General features: G+C 39.7%; 1 protein-coding gene across 4 annotated transcripts in view; it reads right to left on the bottom strand.

Annotated features, from left to right (window-relative positions):
* Positions 1-22447, bottom strand: part of LOC125260501 (NACHT, LRR and PYD domains-containing protein 12-like) — a 70742-nt gene that overhangs the window by 47710 nt on the left and 585 nt on the right. For all 4 annotated transcript variants that reach the window (XM_048178909.1, XM_048178910.1, XM_048178908.1 and 1 more), the window contains exons 2-7: positions 21621-21717; positions 21130-21234; positions 15156-15269; positions 3079-3192; positions 2316-2441; positions 709-822 (exon numbers count right to left, since the gene is read on the bottom strand). In XM_048178909.1, the coding sequence (XP_048034866.1) occupies positions 709-822; positions 2316-2441; positions 3079-3192; positions 15156-15269; positions 21130-21234; positions 21621-21670 (623 nt within the window). In that variant the 5' untranslated portion in view covers positions 21671-21717. The remainder of the gene's footprint in view (positions 1-708; positions 823-2315; positions 2442-3078; positions 3193-15155; positions 15270-21129; positions 21235-21620; positions 21718-22447) is intronic.

Here is a 22447-nt window from a genome sequence, read left to right on the forward strand (position 1 = left end):
AGCCAGAGCCCTGACTTAAACCCAATTGAGCATCTCTGGAGAGACCTAAAAATGGCTGTCCACCAATGTTTACCATCCAACCTGACAGAACTGGAGAGGATCTGCAAGGAGGAATGGCAGAGGATCCCCAAATCCAGGTGTGAAAAACTTGTTGCATCTTTCCCAAAAAGACTCATGGCTGTATTAGATCAAAAGGGTGCTTCTACTAAATACTGAGCAAAGGGTCTGAATACTTAGGACCATGTGATATTTCAGTTTTTCTTTTTTAATAAATCTGCAAAAATGTCAACAATTCAGTGTTTTTCTGTCAATATGGGGTGCTGTGTGTACATTAATGAGGGAAAAAATGAACTTAAATGATTTTAGCAAATGGCTGCAATATAACAAAGAGTGAAAAATTTAAGGGGGTCTGAATACTTTCCATACCCACTGTAAGTAAGAACTTACAAACTGTTCAGGGATCTGAACTTATTGTTTTGAGAACAAAACATCCCATTTGACAAATGAGCCAAAGCACTGAGAAAAATGAACAATTCAATACATAGGGCTTTGCACAAGGGAGCAATGATAATCATTAATAGACAGCAAATTGCAGGATTTGAACTTAGTATTTTTTGGTTTAAATCCAGATTATTAAACTGCTGTATATTAATAACAATTTCATAAAAATCAAATACCATAAGCATAACTTTTATAGAAATTATATACCTGAGATCTGGCCGTTTGTCTCCACTCTTCAACATTGGTGGCTTCTCCATAGAGCAGTTACTCTTCATAGACACACAGCTGGACTCTGGGTTTGATCTCTTCTGCTGGACTGAACTGGTTTTAAAATTATGTAAAATAAAAATCATACAGAAATATTTATGAATATATGTGCATGTCTGACAGATTTTAAACACTGTATGGATCATTTTGCATGTGAAGGCTCACACAATGAACGAACGTTTAGAGATTTTGAGAGTTTGTCTGTTTCACTGAGAATCAACTTATCAGTTTTGATCAACAAACCTTTTTCATTTAGTTGCTGAGCAAATTGTAAACAATTGAACTTACTCTTTTGCACACATATGCCAAAACACCAGCAATATGCTACTATCAATAAATAGCAACAGCTATTCGTAAATTACAACTTAGACTAGTTTTGGAGTAAATAGGCACTAAGATACAACTTACGCACTACTAAATATTTTTGTGGTTGCACCAATAGACTTAGTTGAACCTTAACTCTATGTATAAATTGATTTATTTATATATTTATGGAAGCCTCCGATCAGGAGTGACGGTTGGAATTAAACAGCAGACTGACTGAACTGCATCAATAAGCTCTTGTTTTACCGGACAGACTTCAAACCTTTAGATATGATAATGCTGACATTTACACTTATATTTTAGGAGAGACAACATTATGTGAATAATCTTACTTTGTTAGTGACTCATCAACACAAACTGTCCTACAGTGCAGCTCTGTGTACATCGATCCGTATTGTGCAAGTCAAATAATGTCATAATCAATAATCAGTATTTAGTGTATCACTATTTATTGATTTATCCTCAGTAATTTAGTTTAAAATACAGTTTCTAAATGTTATTTACATACAAAAACACCTATTATGTTAGTCATGATTAAGTAGACATTGTATTTAATGGAAACGTATTTTTACCATGAGGCAAAAGAAGTTAATGAAGGATTAAATGAATTTCACAGCATCTGCTCATGTATTAGAAGGCTAATAGTGGATCATTGAGGGTAAATGTCATATTATGCAACTACACATTACTTTACGGAAAGCTTATGACCTGCTAACTACATTCTGCCTTAAGAACAAATAATGCACAGAATAAAGGACAGAGTTAGTTACAAACTAGATAGCAGTTCCTGAGCCTCTAGTGTGGACTTTAAGTCCACATATTATGATTTGTTTATATTATGATTTATTATATATATTTATTTATATATTTTCCAACAATCAACTTCTGCTCATATATTTGAAGGCTCTAGTTACTAAGCCTCTAGTGGACTTTAAGTTCCCATTTAAGTAAGAATTAATAACTAACTGTTCAAGGATCTGAATGTCTTGTTTTAAGAACAAAACATCCCATTGGACAATTGAGCCAAAGCACTGAGAAAAATTAACAATTCAATATATAGAGCTTTGCAAAAGGGAGCAATGATAATCATTAATAGACTGAAACTTGCAGGATTTGAACTCAGTATTTTTTGGTTTAAATCCAGATTATTAAACTGCTGTATATTAATAACAATTTCATAAAAATCAAATACTATAAGCATAACTTTTATAGAAATTATATACCTGAGATCTGGCCGTTTGTCTCCACTCTTCAACATTGGTGGCTTCTCCATAGAGCAGTTACTCTTCATAGACACACAGCTGGACTCTGGTTTTGAGCTCTTCTGATGGACTGAACTGGTTTTACAACTACATAAAAAAAAAATCATACCGAATTATATATGTTGTGCACTTTTACTGGAATCTTCTGTCTGAAAGACCAGGGAGTGTTGTAACACTTTACTTTAACTCTGTGGTGTTTTGCTCTGTCTCTCAAACTTTGATTACAATATTATTCCCATATTTATCTGCTACAAATTATACATGGATTGAAATCTACTATGTGTTCCTAAACTGGATAAATTGGTGTCAAGTAAAAAGAATGCTGTTCTTACAAACTTCTCGCCTCTCCTGTAGTAAGCTGTAACAGTATAGAAGATAGTAAATTGTGTGCATTAATTAATTGTAGTTTTCAAACTTTTTTTAATATAATTTTGTCACTCCCCTCCCCTACCCCACTCCCACAAAAAACTGTTAATAGTAGAAATTCAAAACAAACAAATTGAAAACAACTATAGAATTATAAAATGATGTCAACCGTGATCACACAACTCTTTTCAATGGCACAGTGGAGGATGAAGGCTTAACATTAAGAGACCAATGTTTTATTGACCTTAAAAGATTGTGCAGAATGCAAAAGCTTGAGTTATCATTTCTTCTGCGTTAAGTAAGAACTTACAAACTAATCAGGTATATAATTTCTATAACTTTTATAGAAATTATATACCTGAGATCTGGCCATTTGTCTCCACTCTTCAACATTGGTGGCTTCTCCATAGAGCAGTTACTCTTCATAGACACACAGCTGGGCTCTGGGTTTGATCTCTTCTGCTGGACTGAACTGGTTTGTAAAATAAAATTCATACAGAATTATATATGTTGTGCACTTTTACTGGAAACTGGAGTAAGCTGTAACAGTATAGAAGACAAATGAATTTTATGTCACTCCCCTCCCCTATCCCACTCCCACAAAAAACTATTAACATTAGGAACTCAAAACAAACAAATTGAAAACAACTATAGAATTATAAAATGATGTAACCGTGATCACACAAATCTATTCAATGGCACAGTGGAGGATGAAGGCTTAACATTAAGAGACCAATGTTTTATTGACCTTAAAAGATTGTGCAGAATGCAAAAGCTTAAGTTATCATTTCCTCTGCGTCCATTGCAAATCATGTCATTTTTACTTCCTTTTCAGCCTAAGCTTTTCTTGGTCAGTACGTCTACCTTTGGTTGTTTTGTCAAGTGTATAGTGTAAATGCAGATATCTGATATCAGTCACTTTTAAAAGATGTAAGCTGGTCGTAATAAAATCAGATACAGTCAACAAATTGTAATTGGGCATCAAGAACTGCAGTGTAAGTGCGGCCTAATAGTTTAAACTGAAACATATCATGAAAGGAAAAGGAAGGAAAGGGAAAGGAATGTGCGCTGGATGTATAACATAAGACAAAATCAGAGCATCATTACAAAACAGAATGTGGCACAATAATAATTTTATCTCAATTATCATGTTTTCATAACTGGTGGAAGCCGAAATCGAAAATAAAATTTGATTAATCGCAGAGCTCTACTGTAACCCCAAACATGTGTGTGTTAGTCACTCACACAGTTACAACAAATTTATATTTTCCTATATTGAAAGTAGTTACAACACTCTCCATCTGGTCAAACATGATATTTCTATATTTCCTCTTTTTTTAAAGTATAATACTAATGCAGATGCTAGATATTGAACTAAGCAAGATAACATGCCGATTCAGGTGGTACCAGGTCTGTCATTTATCATGCACTGATTGATCTCAAATCAAAAGCCAGAGCGAGGAGCTTGTTGTGGCATTGAGTGCTTGCAGGTGTTCTGGACTGTTTGGTGCCACAAGTAGCTTTCGTTAGATTTTACGTATTTTCATGAGTTTACCTTACATATAATCAGATAGAGTAAAGGTTATGTGCTGTCAGAGTGGAGGGCTCCAAGTTTGGAATTTTGCCCGAATCCTGAGTGCTCCCCCCTCCAAGGCTGGGATTGGAATAGTTAGGAGTGAGAAGATGGGGTGAAGGAGGGATGCTGGAAACTGTGGTGGGACAGAGGTAAGTCTGCTGAATATATACTTTCTGTCACTTCTGTCACACTAATTGAGTTGATTAGCTGAACATGCTCCTCCTCTGTTAATAAAACATGATTAATTTGTTCTTTCTGGTGACTCAAGAATTGCAATTGCCTATCAATCTAACATTAAAATTAGCGCAGACCCGACAGGGTTCACGCGTGATTCATGAAACATTCGTATGCTGCCAATCCTATCTTAAAACTGATCGCACATTGATAAATGTGGCACCGGAAAACAATCCTCATTTAAATATCATGCTCCAAGTTTTTGAAGCCTTGCCTTATAGTTTACGACACAGAGAATCATAACCCGGCCATGAAGAGGAAGTAATCACATAAAAAAGAAATTTATCTTACTCTAAAAACACCTCTCAATCTCATAATTGTAAACAATAAAATTCATTTATATTAAATAAAAATACTGGTAAATAAAACTAAATAATTACGAACATTATTAATATATATAAACTTGGCTATTTCAGTACCCCTCCACACTCCACAGAAAATACTTTAAATTTATTTTATTCAGAACAGAACAAGAACGAAAAATAAGTGGCTATAGAATTATTTATTAAATTATCAATTAAAACACAAATTAGGCTAGTGGCATTCATTATAAAGCAGAAATGAATTTATTTAAAGCTAATCTGAATTGGGCTCACATAGTTTACCCCTCTCATTTGGGAAGAATCCAAATGTTTCCATATTCGCGTGTAACATTTATTTGTTGCTGAACTACTGTTTATTATGTAAACAAGGCTTTGTATTTCACTCGTTTCAATATCCACACAAAACATCCTTCACAAGCGCAAAAATGTGTTAGGTTGGGCGTTGCACAGTGTTAACTTTGCCTGCATTTTAGTTTGCTGATAAATGGCCGAAATATAAAGTTAGCAATTATATTTGGCACAAATTCAAGTGTTTGTGTGGAGTGTGGAAGCCGAGTATAGTGCGCTTCCTGCATAACAGTTAATTCAACATGGGAGGAACCGGTTCAAACACGTGCATTTAACTCAAAATGCTCCCTTCATTTTTGGTCATACAGATAAGTTTGTTTTGCTGTTTTTTTCTGGTTGTCGCCAAGAGGGCGGCAGTTCGGCGTGTGGACAGGGTGACCTGAGGATCTCTGTTAGGGCTTTCCCGCCGAGACCATCTCTGTGGGCCCCTAACCCCTCCACTACACTGCAGCCAGAGGTGCTGCCAGAGGAGCGTACTGGTCCCTCTCGTGAGTGACCATCTGTGGCTGAGCGACTAGTGAGTTTCCTTTGGCACACCAACTGAGGACCAGATGTCGATCGCAGCATCAGAAGGTGAGCAAGAGTCCTCTGGAGATGAAGACTCAGCTGTGTTGCCTCCCTCTGGGACCACAGCATTGCCCAAGTCAGATCCAGAGCTGACCGCTATGCTTTCCCAGGCCGCCGAGAAGGTCAGGCTCGCGTGGAATCCTCCACCATTTCCCGAACCTTCTTCGCTGGAACAATTGGTTTCTCAGGGCGGCTCGCGCTGGTTCTCAGTGCCCCGCCCCGGTACCATATTCTTTCCGGAGGTGCATGATGAGGTGACTAGGGGCCGTATTTACAAAACATCTTAAGGATAAAAGTAGCTCCTAACTTGCAGATTTAAAAGAAACTCTTAAAAATAATGGCCATGTAAGTTCTAAATTTAGGACTCCTACATTTTTGCTCTAAGAGTATTTCACAAAGCATTTTAGTGCTAAAACTAGCTCCTAAATCTGTGAAGCATTAGGAGTAGTCAAGAGGACTCCTAAATCACTAAGACCAAATCACAAACAATCCTAATCCACCTAAAGATATTGTACACCATTGAGGCAATAGCGATAGAGCCTTGGGTGCTGAACCTTTTCTTCATACATGCAATACATATTTTGATTTATAGATTTGAATACAATAAAATGCGAAAAATAAATCTTTAATAAATAAATAAATAAATAAATAAATGTACTATTACCTGTGGCAGTTGTTTTCACAAGTTCAAAAATATAAGCGTATTTGGCGTGCTGTCCAATGGGATCGAGGGCTCCAATCTTGGAATTTATTTGGAATTTATTTAGCCCAAACCCAGAGTTCACCCCGTATCCCAGCTGAGAGTGAGGAACGGGGTGGCAGAGGGATACAGAAAACTGTCGAGGTAAGGCGAGTCAGCTCTCGTCTGTGTACCCTGTTGAAAAAACCAGCATATATGCTGGTAAGGTAGGTTTTGAAGCTGGTATGCTGGTTTGTGCTGGTTTATGCTGGTCCTATGTTGGTCCTGGACCAGCTTAGGACCAGCATGGACCATAGGACCAGCATAAACCAGCTCAAACCAGCATACAAGCTTCAAAACCTACCTTAACCAGCATATACTGGTTATATATATATATATATATATATATATATATATATATATATATATATATATATATATATATATATATATATATATATATACATACACACACACACACACTGGTTTTATATATATATATATATATATATATATATATATATATATATATATATATATATATATATATATATATATAACCAGTGTGTGTGTGTGTGTGTGTGTACAGGTCCTTCTCAAAAAATTAGCATATTGTGATAAAGTTCATTCTTTTCCATAATGTAATGATAAAAATTAAACTTTCATATATTTTAGATTCATTGCACACCAACTGAAATATTTCAGGTCTTTTATTGTTTTAATACTGATGATTTTGGCATACAGCTCATGAAAACCCAAAATTCCAAAAAATTAGCATATTTCATCCGACCAATAAAAGAAAAGTGTTTTTAATACAAAAAAAGTCAACCTTCAAATAATTATGTTCAGTTATGCACTCAATACTTGGTCGGGAATCCTTTTGCAGAAATGACTGCTTCAATGCGGCGTGGCATGGAGGCAATCAGCCTGTGGCACTGCTGAGGTGTTATGGAGGCCCAGGATGCTTCGATAGCGGCCTTAAGCTCATCCAGAGTGTTGGGTCTTGCGTCTCTCAACTTTCTCTTCACAATATCCCACAGATTCTCTATGGGGTTCAGGTCAGGAGAGTTGCCAGGCCAATTGAGCACAGTAATACCATGGTCAGTAAACCATTTACCAGTGGTTTTGGCACTGTGAGCAGGTGCCAGGTCGTGCTGAAAAACGAAATCTTCATCTCCATAAAGCTTTTCAGCAGATGGAAGCATGAAGTGCTCCAAAATCTCCTGATAGCTAGCTGCATTGACCCTGCCCTTGATAAAACACAGTGGACCAACACCAGCAGCTGACATGGCACCCCAGACCATCACTGACTGTGGGTACTTGACACTGGACTTCAGGCATTTTGGCATTTCCTTCTCCCCAGTCTTCCTCCAGACTCTGGCACCTTGATTTCCGAATGACATGCAAAATTTGCTTTCATCCAAAAAAAGTACTTTGGACCACTGAGCAACAGTCCAGTGCTGTTCAAAAGTGGCTTGACCTGGGGAATGCGGCACCTGTAGCCCATTTCCTGCACACGCCTGTGCACGGTGGCTCTGGATGTTTCTACTCCAGACTCAGTCCACTGCTTCCGCAGGTCCCCCAAGGTCTGGAATCGGTCCTTCTCCACAATCTTCCTCAGGGTCCGGTCACCTCTTCTCGTTGTGCAGCGTTTTTTGCCACACTTTTTCCTTCCCACAGACTTCCCACTGAGGTGCCTTGATACAGCACTCTGGGAACAGCCTATTCGTTCAGAAATTTCTTTCTGTGTCTTACCCTCTCGCTTGAGGGTGTCAATGATGGCCTTCTGGTCGGCAGTCTTACCCATGATTGCGGTTTTGAGTAATGAACCAGGCTGGGAGTTTTTAAAAGCCTCAGGAATCTTTTGCAGGTGTTTAGAGTTAATTAGTTGATTCAGATGATTAGGTTAATAGCTCGTTTAGAGAACCTTTTCATGATATGCTAATTTTTTGAGATAGGAATTTTGGGTTTTTCATGAGCTGTATGCCAAAATCATCAGTATTAAAACAATAAAAGACCTGAAATATTTCAGTTGGTGTGCAATGAATCTAAAATATATGAAAGTTTAATTTTATCATTACATTATGGAAAATAATGAACTTTATCACAATATGCTAATTTTTTGAGAAGGACCTATATATATATATATATATATATATTATATATATATACCTCCACTCGAGCTGATTAGGTAGACCATTTGAACACGCTCCTCCAAAACCTTTGTTTATAAAGCATCATTTGTCACTTGAATTCTGAATTCTCTCAAGACACAGACATGTAGGAGGCTGACAATTAACTGAACATATACAAGTTTAATTAGTGACACTTAACCTACATTTTAAAATCATTATTTCAATATGGCAACATTGGTATTTCAAAACCTTTATTTGAATATGGAAACATATCTCGTTTACAATATTTCTATGATTAAATCGCTGACAGAGACTCCTTCCCCATCAGCCACTGTGGTCATAGTTAGTAAGTGTGTTGACATCATCCATAGCAACGAGGTCTACCCCACCCCTTACTCTTAGCTTAAGACTTCTGTATATTCATTAGTAAAAGTTTGTTTCAGCAGCTTCTTAAATAGCAGTAAAAGTTCTTAGCTAAGAGAACTCTTAGTGGTAAGATAAAATGTTTTGTGAATATGGCCCCAGGTCATGGAAGACGGCTTTCTTCCGCCTTCACCACCCTGGACGGCGGGGCGATCATGGGGTACGCCAGAGTCCCCCCAGTTGAGCGTGCCGTCACGATGCTGCGGTGTCCGACGGATGCTGGCTCGCGGGGCGTCTCTCATCCCGGGCCTATAAGTTCTCCTCCAACCTAACTGAGAAAGAATCCAGAGCCTGTGGACAGGCCGCCTCTGCCCTGCATGCCATGGCATTGCTTCAGGTTTACCAGGCCAAAGCACTCATGGACATGCCCCACGGTGGTCTTGACCGCTCCTGGAGGAACTGCACGCTGCCACTGACCTCGCCATTCGGGGCGACTAAAGTGACAGCACGCTCTGTTGGTCAGGCGATGGCCACACTAGTGGTCCAGCAATGCCATCTGTGGCTGAACCTTGCTGATATGGGAGATTCCTGGCTTCCCCCATATCACAGGTCGGCCTATTCGACGACGCAGTTGAGAGAAGTGGTCCTGAGATGGGCGACCTGGAGGAGAGGAAGACGGCCCTTCGGGAGACGATGCTCCCCCTGGTGGAAAATCTTTTGCTTTGTTCGGTTTCTGTTCCGCCGCTGGCTCTCCGGAGTCCAGCTGTACCCATATCCTCACTAAAAGAGCTGTTTCCCAATCCTCCAGGTCCCAAGAGGGCGCGTTTGGCGGTGTGTGACGCTATGCCTTGCCACCCTCAGAGCCCTGATGGATGCGTACTTTCATGTCTCGATTCTTCCTTGACACAGACCCTTTCTATGGTTTGCGTTCGAGGGTTGGGCATATCAGTACAAAGTCCTACACTTCGGGCTTGCCCTGTCGCCCCGCGTCTACCAAGGTCATGGAGACGGCCATTGTTTCTCTCATTCTAGTTCACTCGAGAGAACAACTATGCGAAAACAGGGATCTGGTGCTTGCTCACCTCAGCCGGTTGGGTCTTAGAGTCAACTGGGACAAGAACAAACTCGCCCCCGGGCAGAGGATCTCTTATCTCTCATCTCGGTATGGAAATGGACTCGGTCAACCAGACAGCGCGCCTCACCAAGGAGCGCGTCCAGTCAGTGTTGAACTGCCTGAGTTCACTCAAGAGCAGGACAGCGGCCCCACTAAAGTTGTTTTAGAAGTTCCTGGGGCATATGGCATCCGCAGCCACAGTCACGCCACTCAGATTGCTTCATATGAGGCAGCTTTAGCACTGGCTTCACGGTCAAGTCCCGAGATGGGCGTGGCAATGCGGCACATTCCATGTGGTCATCACACGAGGTGCCGTCTTACCCTCACTGAGTGGTCAGACCCTTCAGAACAAGTTCCCCTGGAACAAGTGTCCAGGCATGCTGTGGTCTCCACAGATGCTTCCACCACTGGGTGGAAAGCCACATACAATGGGCATGCAGTCTCAGGTCTGTTGAGGGGGCCCCAGCTGTAGTGGCATATCAATTGCCTCAAGTTGCTAGCAGTACGCCTTGCGCTGGGCGGCTTCAAACAGTCGCTACTAGGCAAACATCTACCGGTCCGTACAGACAATACTGTGACCATTGCGTACATCAACGACCAGGGCGGTCTACGCTCCCATCGCATGCTGCAACTTGCCCGACATCTCCTCTTATGGAGTCAGAAGCATCTGAGGTCGCTTCGTGCCATTCACATCCCAGGCATGCTCAACCGTGCAGCCGACAAGCTCTCACTGCAGCATCCGCTTCTGGGAGAATAGAGACTCCACCCCCAGGCGATCCAGCTGATTTGGCTGCATTTCGGTGCCGCACAGATAGATCTGTTTGCCTCCCTGGACTCAGCCCATTGCCAGTTGTGTTACTCCCTGACCGAGGGCACTCTTGGCATGGATGCACTGGCACACAGCTGGCCCCGGGACCTTTGCAAATATGCGTTTCCCCCAGTGAGCCTGCTTGCACAACTGCTGTGCAAAGTCAGGAAGGATGAGGAGCAGGTCCTGTTAGTGGTGCCTTATTGGCCCACCCGGACCTGGTTTCCAGAACTGATGCTCCTTGCGACAGCACCTCCCTGGCCCATTCCTGTGACTCAGAGACGGGGCACCCTATGGCACCCGCGTCCGGACCTCTGGAAACTCCATGTCTGGTCCCTGGATGGGACGCGGAGGTTCTAGGTGATCTACCCCAGTCAGTCATAGACACTATTACTTCTGCTAGAGCTCCTTCTACGAGGCACCTCTATGCGTTGACGTGGAACCTGTTCGTCGAGTGGTGTTCCTCTCACTGAGAGGACCCCCGAACATGTTCGATCAAGTTCAGTTAGTGATCCAGCAAGCGCTGCCCTCAGAGGAGGCAGACCTAGCCCTGGCTTTGCTCTGTCCCGTCCGCGCTCTGAGTCTGTACGTGGACAGAACGCGAATGCTTTAGGACCTCAGACCAGCTCATCATCTGTTAAGGAGGCCAGTAGAAGGGAAAGGTCTCTGCTGTCTCCAAGCAGAGGATGGTACACTGGATAGTGGATGCCATCGCCTTGGCTTACCAGTTCCAAGGTGTGCCTTGCCCGGTTGGGTTGAGAGCTCACTCCACGAGGAGAGTAGCTTCTTCCTGGGACCTGGCGCACAGCGCCTCGCTGACAGATATATGTAGAGCTGCGGTCTGGGCGAAACCTAACATGTTCGCTAGATTCTACAGTCTTTGTGTAGAACCAGTATCTTCCCGTGTACTCGCCCCCAGTGCCCAGTAGCACGAGGGATCCATTCTAAGTGTCGGCTTGTAACGCCACTCCCGCCCGCTGGGCCGGATACGTGCGTCCATTGCTCCAGTAAGTTCCCCATTGGTGAACCCTGTTGAGTTCCACAGCCACCCCTTGCGGATTCGGATGTTGCAGAGTGTCTGTTGCTAGGCCAAGCACTCATTAATTCGCCTGTGCTAGGCTGGGTGCCATATGTTGTGACTCCTACGGCGGTCCCATATATGTGTATCTCTACGGTAACCTCCCTATGGTGAGCCCGTGTCTTTCCCTTGGCAGAGTCTGCTCCGCTGTCCCTGCCAGATGTGACTTCCATATGCATACTGCCCAAGGCCAGTCTATATGTGTATTTCCACGTAATACCTCCCTTTGGTAAGTTGTGGTCTCTGCAGTGTCCCTTGCGGCCACGCTTTGCCAGTGTTATCCAAGTCTTAGTGATCGGGTCATGCGGAACAGCATTAAGTTCCGTATCGATTATAAAGTATTGCTACTGACCTATAAGGCTCTAAATGGTTTAGCTCCTGTGTACTTAACAGATCTTCTATCACCCTACAATCCTTCATGCTCTTTAAGATCACAAAACTCTGGACTTCTGGTTGTACCTAGGATAGCTAAGTCCACCAAAGGAGGGAGAGCGGTTTCACATTTGGCTCCGAAACTCTGGAAAAGCCTTCCTGATAATGTTTGGGGCTCAGACACGCTCACCCAGTTTAAATCTAGATTAAAGACGCATCTCTTTAGCCAAGCATTCGCATAATGCATCTCATATCAGATCAATTGCACATGACTATCTTTACTTAATGTTATGAACAGCAGCTACGCTAATTATTCTCCATTTTCTTTTCCCGTCCCGAGTTGACTAGGTGACTAGAGAGGACATCAGCTTCAGTTTGGATCCAGCCTCTTAAGAAGACCTCAGATGACCAACACCTATGAAGAGACAGCACTAACTCCTACGAGGACTTCAGATAACGCAATCATCTGGATCAACATGCACATTCCCAAATTTCTATATATACTAATTATTGTTAATATGTAATTCATTTTTCCAGGAGCTCATTGCTTCTACCTTCAGTTAAACTGCTAACAGTGATTGTAAATTAACTGCCTAAATTATTACATTATTTGCTAACTGCATTCTTTAAATTGTAATGTTAACATGCATTCTCTGTAAAGCTGCTTTGAAACGATTTGTATCGTGAAAAGCGCTATACAAATAAATTTAAATTTAATTGAATTGAACAGCAGTAGATTCTCTTGGTGTAAGTCCGGTCCCTCCCCAAGGTGGACCAGGAAGCTGAGGCTGACGCCGGGCACTGGAAGGGGTCAGTAACAGTAGCATTTTATTAGGGATCCCAAATCGTTGGTTCACTTCTGACGTACGTCGAATGCAAACGATTTTCCAGTGTCTTTTGCATGTTTAAACCCTTTCCAACAATGACTGTATGATTTTGAGATCCATCTTTTCACACCGAGGGCAACTGAGGGACTCAAACACAACTATTAAAAAAAGCTGCGAACATTTACTGATGCTCCAGAAGGAAACACGATGCATTAAGAGTCGGGGGGTGAAAACTTTTTGAATTGAATGAATAGGATAAATTGTACTTTTGTCTTCTGGGCAACACATAAGTATCATTTGTAGCTTCCAAAGGGCAATATGAAATGAAAAAAATATGCTCTTTAAACAAAATTAGAAAAACTTGCACATCATCTTTTTCAAAAGTTTTCACCCCCCGATTCTTAATGCATTGTGTTGAGCAGCAGCTCCAGACAATCAACACCCAGTGTTACTCACATGAGTGGGATCAGCAGCCAAAGCAGCCACTTAACTTTCTCCAACGCTGGATAATTAATATAAACGCGGGTCCTAAAGCATTTTGCCCAGGCATAAACCTTCATTCAAGTGTCTTTTGAGCTCTTTTGTATTGTGTCCCATCTCTCATTCTGCAGTTTTTTTTTTTTCTTATTTTCAAATCTTCCTCTTGCTCGTTCTCTCTCCTTGACCATCATACGCCCCCTAATGCTGATTGGTTAGACGTTTGTTGTTGGTTTCAGCCTGACTAACTTCCAAACAGTGTATTTGAAATACTACTGAGCCCCCCTTTAAACTGACAAGACTTAAACACATGAATATGATAGATTTTCATGACTATGTGGTACTGACACAATCAGGCCAGTGACATTTCCATCATCTGTCTGGAGCAAATTTCACACACAGCGCTGGACTCGGTTGCACTCTGAGATATTTTTTGAATCCCAAATGCTCGAGTCTGAATAAAAATGCATCAGAGTCTGTGACAAATGCAAGTCCGAGTCCGAAAACCCCAACTCTAAAACCTTCCCAATAATCTAATTCAAAAAACGAATACTATAATCACATCTTTTACTGGAATGTTAGAACGCTAGAACTGATATGTTGTATTCGCGTGTGTGAGTGAGATGCCCGTGAGATCAATTGGATTTCATAAAATAAAGATAAATATTTTAATAAAAAAAAAAAAAAAAAAAAAAAAATACAATGCGTCGAATGAGCGTAGCCTGTACTAGCCCTACTTGATGCACATTTTTTCTCTTTTGTTTTGTTAATCTGTTATTTCAGTGAAATAGACTATATTTTTTGTAGTCCTATTATTTTATTCCTTGTGTTTTATTCTGTTTTTCTAATGTTCTAATGTTCATCCTAATGTTCTGTTGATGTTGCTATTTGCGCATGCAAAGCGAAATCTCTGGAAAGGAAAAAAAAAAATTGTGGTATTTTAATGGGTTACAGACACTCATCTATTCTAATTTAATTTTAATTTGACATTTTAATCATGTCGTTTAATGGTTAATGATTGGTTAGTGAGCGATTGTCAATCAGGAAAATAATCTAAATGCTCTCATAACAATTCTCCACCAGATTTACTATGCTGCACACAAGTTCCCACTGACTCAAAAACTTGTGTACACAAACTGAGATTTGATCACAGCCACTGCTAACGTTCATATTGATAAATGCCAAATTTTCTGTCGTAAGTTCATTTCATAAATGAGGCCCATTGTCTTTAAATCTTTATGCATCCATGAGATGTACAACAGTAGAATTGTAATTTGTGCCATAAACCAACTTTCGGTAATGGTACTGAATTGGTGTGAAACACTGTTCTGACCAGACACCATGTAGCTTTCAGCAAATCTGAACCAGCAGTTAGAAAAATGTTATATAAATCTACCGCATTATATAAAGAGGACTAAAAATCTCACCTTACATTAACTTGATGTCATTGCTAGAATTAGACTGACTGAATTTGATCAAACTTGCTTTTAATTAAAAAATAACTATAAGCACATCTTTTATAGAAATTATATACCTGAGATCAGGCAGTTTGTCTCCACTCTTAAACGTTATTGGGTGATTCATAGAGCAGTCACTCTTCACAGACACACAGCTGGACTCTGGATTTGATCTCTTCTGCTGGACTGAACTGTAACAGAGAACAGATTCAGTTTAATCCTTATCCAATTTGATCAGAGCCATTAAGTCTCTTGTGTGGAGTTTACACAATGTTATTACATGTTTATTTTAGTTTTAAAATGCATAAAAAAAAGCATACAGACCTACACACTTATATAGCTGCAGTATGTTGTGCAGTTTTACTGGAAACTTCTGTCTTACTCCATTACACAAAGGTGAATGAAATTCTCCATTACTGACAATCTCCATTAGGGGTGTGTCCGAAGCCAAATACCTTATTCGGAAAGGCACGGATAATGGTTCTACACATGTTCTACATATGTATACAGATACAAATACGAATAATTTTGAGATTGTTACAAATACAGATACAGGCTCCACTGCACACCCCTAATCTCCATAGATGTTTACATACATGCACATAATAACCTAGAATACTGTCTAACACTTGATGGCTGCTCTGTTAAGTCTTCGTCGTCAGTTAGGAACCTGGGTGTGCTCTTTGATACCAATCTTTCATTTGAAAGCCACATTTCTAGCATTTGAAAAAACACATTCTTCCATCTTAAAAATATATCTATGTTCTCAATAACAAATGCAGAACTGTTAGTTCATGCATTCATGACCTCAAGGCTAGATTACTGTATCGCTCTACTGGGTGGTTGCCCTGCTCGCTTGACAAACTCCAGCTGGTCCAAAATGCAGCAGCTAGAGTTCTTACTAGAACCAGGACGTATGACCATATTAGCTCGGTTCTGTCAACACTGCATTGGCTCCCTGTTAAACATCGTATAGATTTTAAAATCTTGCTAATTACTTACAAAGCACTAAATGCTTTAGCTCCCCAGTACCTGAGCGAGCTCTTAAATCATTATCGTCCTTCACGTTTATTGCGATCTCAGAATTCAGGCCAGTTGATAAAACCTAGAATATCAAAATCAACCGCAGGTGGTAGATCCTTCTCCAACTCTGAAACAATCTTCCTAGCATTGTTCGGGAAGCAGACACTCTGTCAGTTTACATATAGACTAAAAACGCATCTCTTTACCCTGGCATACACATAACACATTATCAATTTGTTTTCAAATCCATTAAAGGATTGTTAGGCTGCATAAATTAGGTCAGCCGGAACCGGGAACACTTCCTATAACACCAGATGTACTCGTTACATCAGAAGAAGAATGGCATCTATGCTAATATTAGTTTCTCTGTTTATACCGTGGTTTACCATAGTCAGCCGGATCTGGGCCGTATCCAGGTGAGATTGAGGACCTGCGCCTAGACACGACGACAACGCAGCCCTGAAGTATCAGCAGAGATTGTGCCAACTAGATCATCCACTGTGAAGACCTCATCGACACAACAGCCAGTGGAACAGATCCTCAACGAACCGTCCCATACCCGCGTGATGAATACGATCCTCAACTGGATGGAACTGGAATAAATACTTTGACTGTTGCAATCCCAGTCGGACTTATGAAAGCTGCCTGAATCACAATCATGCACTGTTCGCTGTTGGCCAGAGGAGAACTGGCCCCCCGACTGAGCCTGGTTTCTCCCAAGGTTTTTTCCCCCTCCATTTTAACACCTGTTTGCCCCCTGATGGTGTTTGGGTTCCTTGCCGCTGTCGCCTTTGGCTTGCTTAGTTGGGGACACTTGACATTTGATTTTCAACAATGTTTTGATCTGCCTGCATCGATGCCCTTGTATGCGAACTGAACTGAGCTGGATGAGGACATCACTGTTTACTCCAGTCCTGATACAGAGAAATTAAATTAATAACTATTGATTCTTACAACAGAATGAATAAATGCTGAATTTACTTAAGCTGGACTGTAAAGCTGCTTTGACACAATCTGCATTGTAAAAAGCGCTATATAAATAAAGGTGACTTGACTTGAAAGTCCACTAGACAAAAACGTTTTTTATTTGAATAAAATGAAAACGAAAAGACTTTCAAATCACATGAGCCAATATTATATTAACAATAGAACATAGATAAATGTTTAAACTGAGAAATTTCATAATTTTATGCATAAAATGAGCTCATTTCAAATTTGATGCCTGCTACAGGTCTCAAAAAAGTTGGCACGGGGGCAACAAATGGCTGAAAAAGCAAGTCATTTTGAAAAGATTAAGCTGGGAGAATATCTAGCAACTAATTAAGTTAATTGATATCAGGTGATTAGCTATAAAAGGGATGTCTTAGAGAGGCAGAGTCTCTCAGAAGTAAAGATGGGCAGAGGCTCTCCAATCTGTGAAAGAGTGTTTAAAAATATTGTGGAATACTTTAAAAGCAATGTTCCTCAACGTCAAATTGTAAAGGTTTTGCAAATCTCATCATCTACAGTGCATATCATCATCAAAAGATTCAGAGAAACTGGAGAAATCTCTATGCGTAAGGGACAAGGCTGAAGTCCTTTATTGGATGCCCGTGGTCTTCGGGCCCTCAGATGACACTGCATCACTCATTGGCATGATTGTGTCAATGACATTACTAAATGGGCCCAGGAATACTTCCAGAAACCACTGTCGGTAAACAATCTGCTGTGCCATCTGCAGATGCCAACTAAAGCTATTATGCAAAAAGAAAGTCATATGTGAACATGGTCCAGAACCTCCGTCGTGTCATGTGGGCCAAGGCTCATTTAAATTGGACTGTTTCAAAATGGAAAAGTGTTCTATGGTCAGACGAGTCCAAATTTGATATTTCTGTTGGAAATCAAGGATGCCGTGTCCTCCGGGCTAAAGAGGAAGGAGACCTTCCAGCGTGCCATCAGTGTTCAGTTCAAAAGCCAGCATCTCTGATGGTATGGGGGTGCATAAGTGCATACGGTATGGGCAGCTTGCAAGTTTGGGAAGGCACTATGAATGCTGAAAGGTATATAAATGTTTTAGAGCAACATACAGATGTATATTTCTGGGAAGGCCTTGTGTATTTCAGCAGGACAATGCAAAACCACATACTGCAGGTATTACAACAGCATGGCTTTGTCGTAGAAGAATCCAGGTGCTGAATTGGCCTACATGCAGTCCAGATATTTCACCTACAGAGAACATTTGGTATATCATTAAACGAAAAATACTTCAAAGACGACCACGAACTCTTCAGCAGCTGGAAACCTATATCAAGCAAGAATGGAACCAAATTCCAACACCAAAACTCCAGAAACTCATAACCTCGATGCCCAGACGTCTTCACACTGTTTTGAGAAGAAGAGGAGATGCTACACCATGGTAAACATGCCCCCGTCCCAACTATTCTGAGACCTGTAGCAGGTATCAAATTTGAAATGAGCTCATTATGTGCATAAAATTGTAAAATTTCTCAGTTTAAACATTTGTTTTGTTATCTATGTTCTATTATGAATAAATATTGGCTCATGTGATTTGAAAGTATTTTAGTTTTCATTTTATTCAAATTTTAAAAAAAAATCGAAGTTGTAGCTGAATTTATAAAAATGAGCCTGTTCAAAAGTTTGCATACCCTTGATTCTTAATACTGTGTAGTTACCTGGATGATCAATGACTGTTTGTGTGTTTTGTGATGGTTGTTCATGAGTCTCTTGTTTGTCCTGAGCAGTTAAACTGAGCTCTGTTCTTCAGAAAAATCCTCCAGCTCCTGCAGATTCATTGATTTTCCAGCATCTTCTGCATATTTGAACCCTTTCCAACAATGACTGTATGATTTTGAGATTCATCTTTTCACACTGAGGACGACTGAGGGACTCAAACTCAACTATTAAAAAAGGTTCAAACATTCACTGAAGGAAACATGATGCATTAAGAGTCGGGGGTGAAAACTTTTTGAATTGGATGAACAGGATAAATTGTACTTTTTTGTCTTCTGGGAAACACGTAAGTATCTTCTGTAACAAAACAAGATAAACTTCCACATCATCTTGTTCAAAAGTTTTCACCTCCTGACTCTTAAAGGGTTAGTTCACCCAAAAATAAAAATAATGTAATTTATTACTCACCCTCATGTCATTCTACATCCGTAAGACCTTTGTTCATCTTTGGAACACAAATTAAGTTATTTTGATTAAAACCCATGGCTCAGTGAGGCCTGCATTCACAGCAATGGTACTTCCTCTCTCAAGATGCATAAGGGTACTAAAAACATATTTAAATCAGTTCATGTGGGTTCAGTGGTTCTACCTTAATATTATAAAGCGACGAGAATACTTTTTGTCTGGCAAAAAAATTAAAATAACGACTTTTCAAAAATATAGTGATGAGCCGATTACAAAACACTGCTTCTGAGCTTTACGAATCGAATCAGTGATTCGGAGCGCCAACGTCACGTAATTTCAGCAGTTTAGACGTTTGATAGGAGATCCAATTCACTGGTTCGATTCGTAAAGTTCCGAAGCAGTGTTTTGAAATCGGCTCATCACTATATTTTTGAAAAGTCGTTATTTTAATTTTTTTGCCAGACAAAAAATATTCTCGTCGCTTTATAATATTAAGGTAGAACCACTGAACCCACATGAACTGATTTAAATATGTTTTTAGTACCCTTATGGATCTTGAGAGAGGAAGTACCATTGCTGTGAATGCAGGCCTCACTGAGCCATGGGATTTAATCAAAATAACTTAATTTGTCTTCCGGAGATGAATGAAGGTCTTATGGGTGTAGAACGACATGAGGGTGAGTAATAAATTACATTATTTTCATTTTTGGGTGAACTAACCATTTAATGCATTGTGTTTCCTTCTGAAGCATCAATGAGTGTTTGAACCTTTTTTAATAGTTGAATTTGAGTCCCTCAGTTGTCCTCAGTGTGAAAAGACGGATCTCAAATCCTACAGTCACTGTTGGAAAGGGTTCAAATTTGCAGAAGATGCTGGAAAACCGAAGAATCTGCAGGACCTGGAGGATTTTTCTGAAGAACAGAGCTCAGTTTAACTGCTCAGAACAAACCATGAACAACCATAACAAAACAAACAAACAGCCATAGATCATCCAGGTAACCACACACAGTATTAAGAATCAAAAGGTGTGTAAACTGTTGAACGGTGTCATTTTTTTAATAATTTCAGTTCTTTTTTGTCTTGTGGGCTTTATGTAAACATCCATTGTATGAAATAGTTTATACAGGGCAGTACTGAATTAAAAAAAGTAACATGCAATTTTCATGATCCTTCTTATTTTGTTAAAATGATTAACATTTTTGCAAATTCTGCAAGGAGTATGTAAACTTTTGAGCTCTGAAAAATAAATATTCTCATGTGATAAACGTGCATATGAGCGTCCACTACTGTGGAGATGATGAGTCAGCATTGTCGACTTAATCTCTGCAGCCGAAAACATAGAAAACACTAGTTTATCAATAAATTATTAAAATGTTCAGACAGTCTCGTTTTTTTTCTTCTTCATGACACATTCGTACTTTTGCTGGTATGCTATTGTTACGCTATTTTCTGTGTATTTCACAGTGTAGAAACATATTAAGATGCAAAAAGGGCACGCGCTTTGGGTGTATGTGCCGTCTCAGACAGCGTGCAAGAATCGAGTTCAGTTCAGTTCAACAATATAAAATCACTTGAATGTTTAAACCAACAAGACTTAAAAACATATGAATATGATAAGATTTTCATGACGACAAGGTACTGACACAATCAGGCCAGTGACATTATCTGTCCCAAGCAAATTTCACAGTCAGCGCTGGACTCGGTCGCACTCGGAAATATTTTTTGAATCCCAAATGCTCGAGTCTGAATAAAAATGCATCCGAGTCTGTGACAAATGCACGTCCGAGTCTGAAAACCCCAACTCTAAAACCTTCCCTATATTCTAATACAAAAATGTAATACTATAAGCACATCTTTTATATAAATGTTATGCTGAGTACCTGAGATCATACCATTTGTTTCCACTCTTAAACCTTATTAGTGGGTTATTCACAGACCAGTTCCTCTTCATAGACACACAGCTGGACTCTGGGTTTGAGCTCTTCTGCTGGACTGAACTGGAACAGAGAACACATTCAGTTTAATCCTTTAGATTACTGTGTTCATTCTTTATGAGAGGAACTATATTAATATAAACACACTCATCTTTCATCAAAAACACTATGAGGAAACTTTATGATCTTTTAATTTAATATTTCATGTTTTGTTTTAAAACAAAAACACATGCAAGGATAATTTTTATATATATATATATATATATATATATATATATATATATATATATATATATATATATATATATATATATATATATATATATATACACACATATATACATATATATATATATATATATACATATATATATACACATACATATATATATATATATATATATATATATATATATATATATATATATCACAGTGTTTGTTGAAAGTACCTGCATCCTGGAGAAAAATCTCCATCTCTGGATCCTTGTGAATCAGTCATGATGAAGCTTGAGGAGAATCTGATGAGTTTGATCTCCTCCACTGACTCTGAATCAACAAAACATTCAGACACTAAATTAAATGATTGAATTAATTAAACTTCATAATTCAGCTGAACATATCTTGAGTGTGGGAGAAAAGGATCATGTGACTGTGTAAACTCAAGCTCAGTCATACATGTTCACAACTTCACACATATGCTGTTAAACTTCTGAAGAATCAGAGACATCACCAAACACAAAAAAACCTTGAAGTGAAAGAAACCTTTTATTAAAGATTAAATATCAATCAAACAATCACTTAAAATGTCCTCCAGAGATTCATATTAATCGAGCGCAGCGTTAGTTCAGTCAGGCCCCGTAGGCATAGTGCTGCTGTCAGCTGTCAAATCGCTCCAATCACTACCATTGTCCTATTAGACACGGGGCATATATACATGGCATTACTGCTCGGTAAGTATGCTCAAACTGCTCGCAACCCTCCCTCCCTCCCTCCCCATTATAAGCATGAGCATATTACTGTGCACCTTCTGGTTGTCGCTATTGGTTCAGATCACTAAGGCTTTCAAGTCCCGGCTGGCATGGACCTCACTCATCCTCATAACCAAGCTACAGATGTCCCACTGCCATATCTACACGATTACCATGTTCGCCTTAAAGACATTATTAAGTGTCTTAATTGTCTCTGTATTCCAAGCTGATGGTTCCATGGGGAGTTAATGTTAAAGCTCTTGTATGTTCAATTAAATTTGGAGCAAGAACCCTCATAAGGAACCACC

The sequence above is a fragment of the Megalobrama amblycephala genome, linkage group LG24, assembly GCF_018812025.1.
Source record: "Megalobrama amblycephala isolate DHTTF-2021 linkage group LG24, ASM1881202v1, whole genome shotgun sequence".
NCBI classification, from domain to species: domain Eukaryota; kingdom Metazoa; phylum Chordata; class Actinopteri; order Cypriniformes; family Xenocyprididae; genus Megalobrama; species Megalobrama amblycephala.